The sequence below is a fragment of the Carlito syrichta genome, unplaced genomic scaffold (genome assembly GCF_000164805.1).
Source record: "Carlito syrichta isolate Samal-C Ts95f unplaced genomic scaffold, Tarsius_syrichta-2.0.1 Scaffold311769, whole genome shotgun sequence".
NCBI lineage: Eukaryota > Metazoa > Chordata > Mammalia > Primates > Tarsiidae > Carlito > Carlito syrichta.
The window spans coordinates 27,970-31,161 of NW_007255865.1; the positions used below are offsets into that span (position 1 = coordinate 27,970).

At 53.8% G+C, this 3,192-nt stretch overlaps 1 protein-coding gene across 2 annotated transcripts in view; it reads left to right on the top strand.

The window, feature by feature from the left end:
• Positions 1 to 2,218: 2,218 nt before the first annotated feature.
• The window catches only part of GPR37L1 (G protein-coupled receptor 37 like 1), a 5,616-nt gene continuing 4,642 nt past the window's right edge, over positions 2,219 to 3,192 (top strand). The window contains exons 1-2 of one of the 2 annotated variants that reach the window (XM_021718058.1): positions 2,272 to 2,738; positions 2,892 to 3,009. In XM_021718058.1, the coding sequence (XP_021573733.1) occupies positions 2,380 to 2,738; positions 2,892 to 3,009 (477 nt within the window). In that variant the 5' untranslated portion in view covers positions 2,272 to 2,379. Of the gene's footprint in view, positions 3,010 to 3,192 lie in introns of both variants that reach the window. The other variant, XM_008069039.2, reaches the window with a different exon arrangement.

Sequence of the window (3,192 nt, forward strand, 5' to 3'; positions counted from 1 at the left end):
GTAGAGATGAGGTCTCACCAAGTTGCTCAGGTGGGTCTCGAACCCGCAGGCTCAGGCAATCCACTCACCTCAGCCTCCCAAGGGTGTTGGATTACAGGCTAAGCCACCGAGCCCGGCTAATCCCAGCACTTTGGGAGGCAGAACAAGAGGATTGCCTGAGTCCAGGGGTTCAAGACCAGCCTGGGCAATTTGGTAAGACCTTTTCTCTACAGTTAATAAAAAAATTAGCTGAGCATGGTGGTACACGCCTATAGTTCTAACTGCTTGGAAGGCTGATGTGGGAGGATCACCTGAGCCCAGCAGGTCGAGGCTGTGGTGGCTGTGAGTGTACCACTGCACTCTAGTCTGGGCGACAGGGTGAGACTCTAACTCTAAAAAAAAAATAAATAAAGCCAGGTGTGGTGGTATACACCTGTAGTGCCAGCTACTCGGGAGGCTGAGGCAGGAGGATTGCCTGAGCCTAGGAAATGGAGACTGTGGTGAGCCATGATGGTGTCACTGCACTGTGACAGCCTGTGTGACAGAGTGAGACCCTGACGCAAAAATAAAAAAATAAATAAAAAAGCTTGATCAAGTCAATGTTTCTCTGATTAACAATCTGGGATACTCTCAATTGCCTTTGAGATAAAATCAACCCAAACACCTTGGCCTGCCACACAAAGTCCATCCTGGCTGCAGCCCCTCCTCTGCGGACTTCTCCAGGCCCTGAGCACCTGGGCTCTCTCCCACACCCCTGCATGCCCACCTCCTTGTCAGACTTGCTAGGAACGGCACCCACTCTGGCAACAGCCGGCCCGTGCAGGTGCTGTGTCTTCTGTCTGGAGCACCCTCCCTTCCCACCGTCTGTCAAGCAGCCTCATGACCATTTTTCAGGATCCATTCAAATGACACCTCTCTGGGGAGGTCTTCCAGAACCCTCAGGCCTCTCTGGGTGCCTTGGGCATGGGGCCTTGTGATCCTTGCCTTTCACAGCATCCATCACGCTGAATTGTAATTATTCATTTACATATTCATTTCCCCCTCTGGACCAAATGCTCGTTGGCAGCAAAGGTCTTTTGCATTTTTATGTACTGAGTGTGTTGTGTATCCTGAGCTGTGTTTTGCAAATGCCCATCCGTCTCGTGTTTGAATCAGAATGCGGTGTTTTCTCCAGGGCCATGGCAGCCTGATCATGCTGGATCTTGTGAGAGCTCGAGAATGTGGTGTTTTAAACTTTTGGTTGTTGCTGTTTTTTGGGGGAGCGTGTGTGGTTAGGAAAGCACACAGATGGCCTCTGATCTGCTGAGAACAGCGTTGAACTAAAAGGCACTGGCTGGAGTCAGATCCAGGTTCTTGGCCTGGTTTTACCCTGTATCAGGTATGTGGCAAGTGACTGCTCTCTGCACACCTCAGATTTCCAATCTGGAAAATGGGTAATATGGCTGGGTGTGGCTCACACCTGTAATCCCAGCACTTTGGAAGACTGAGGCAGGAGGCCAAGGTGGGAGGATCACTTGAGACCAGGAGTTCAAGACAAGCCTGGGCAGCTTAGCGAGACCCTGTCTTTATTAAAAATGTATATATAAAAGTTTTTGGCCGGGTGTGGTGGCTCACGCCTATAATCCCAGCACTTTGAGAGGCCAAGGTGAGAGGATTGCCTGAGCCCATGGGTTCGAGATCAGCCCGGGCAACTTGGCAAGACCTCATCTCTACAATAAATTTAAAAATTAGCCAGGCATGGTGGTGCATGCCTGTAGTTCCAGCTACTTGAAAGGCTGAGGCGGGAGGATCACCTGAGCCCAGCAGGTCGAGGCTGCCGTGGCTGTGAGTATGCCACTGCACTCCTGCCTGGGTGACAGAATGAGACTTGGACTCAAAAAAAAAAATTAAAAAGTAATAATAGCACTTATCCCATAAAACTGCTGTAAGGTTCGTTAATTGAGAAACCAGTTGAATACCAGGACCTAGTTAAGTGTTCAATAAATGAAAGTGATTGTTATTGTTCAGTTTCAAATGTACGGTTTGCTTTAAAATCAGGTAGATGCAATTCTTGTTCTGTCTCACCTCACCATGTCGCCCGAGGCAGGCCACATTTCCTCCATGGTCTCAGTGGCCTGGAGCAGGCGCTGTCTGAGGGCCCCACCGTCTGACACTCTGTGGGGACTGAGAAGGAGCGTAGTGGAGGATGAGATGTGTGAGGGCAGCAAGAGTGCTGTGTGTCCAGCAGAGGGCCCTGCCCGGCCGGGGGCCAGGGCCCGGGGGCTGGGAAGGAGGGCGGGTGATGCCAGACGCCTGACTGGAGGCGGACCCAGCCGGCCAGCTGCCTCCCTTGAGCCCAGCACTTGGGCCCCCTGCCCTCACCTGCTCTCCCTGGGGCAGCTGCCTCCTGCTTGTCCGGCGATGCGGTGGCGGTGGCCCCTGGCTGTCTCTTTTGCTGCGGTGTTGGCTGCAGGGCTGAGTAGGGTCTCTGGGGCTGCCGCCCAGCACTTGGGTAGGCACAGAGCCGAGGTCCAGGAGCAGCAGAGCCGATCCAGGAGAGGCACTGAGGATGAGGAGACCAAGGGGGTGCAGCAGTATGTGCCTGAGGAGTGGGCTGAGTATCCCCGGCTCATTCACCCTGCTGGCCTGCAGCCCACCAAGCCGGTGGTGGCTGCCAGCCCCGATCCAGACAAGGACGGGGGCGCCCCAGGCAGTGGGCAGGAGCTGAGGGGTAATCTGACGGGGGCGCCGGGTCAGAGGCTACAGATCCAGAACCCCCTGTATCCAGTGACCGAGAGCTCCTACAGCGCCTATGCCATCATGCTCCTGGCTCTGGTTGTGTTCGCTGTGGGCATCGTGGGCAACCTGTCGGTCATGTGCATCGTGTGGCACAGCTACTACCTGAAGAGTGCCTGGAACTCCATCCTTGCGAGCCTGGCCCTCTGGGATTTTCTGGTCCTCTTTTTCTGCCTCCCTATTGTCATCTTCAACGAGATCACCAAGCAGAGGCTGCTGGGTGATGTTTCTTGTCGGGCGGTGCCCTTCATGGAGGTGAGTGTGTCCTGCTTGAGCTCAGCTGTGGGGCTTCAGCCCAGGGAAGCAGTTCAAAGTCTCCACCACGCCCTTGGAAGTGGAATTTGTGGGTGCACAAAATTCTTTAAGGAGAATCCAGAGCTTTAGTACACTGACTTGTTCCTTTTCTCCTGCCTTGGGGAAGGTGACAAATATTGGTTT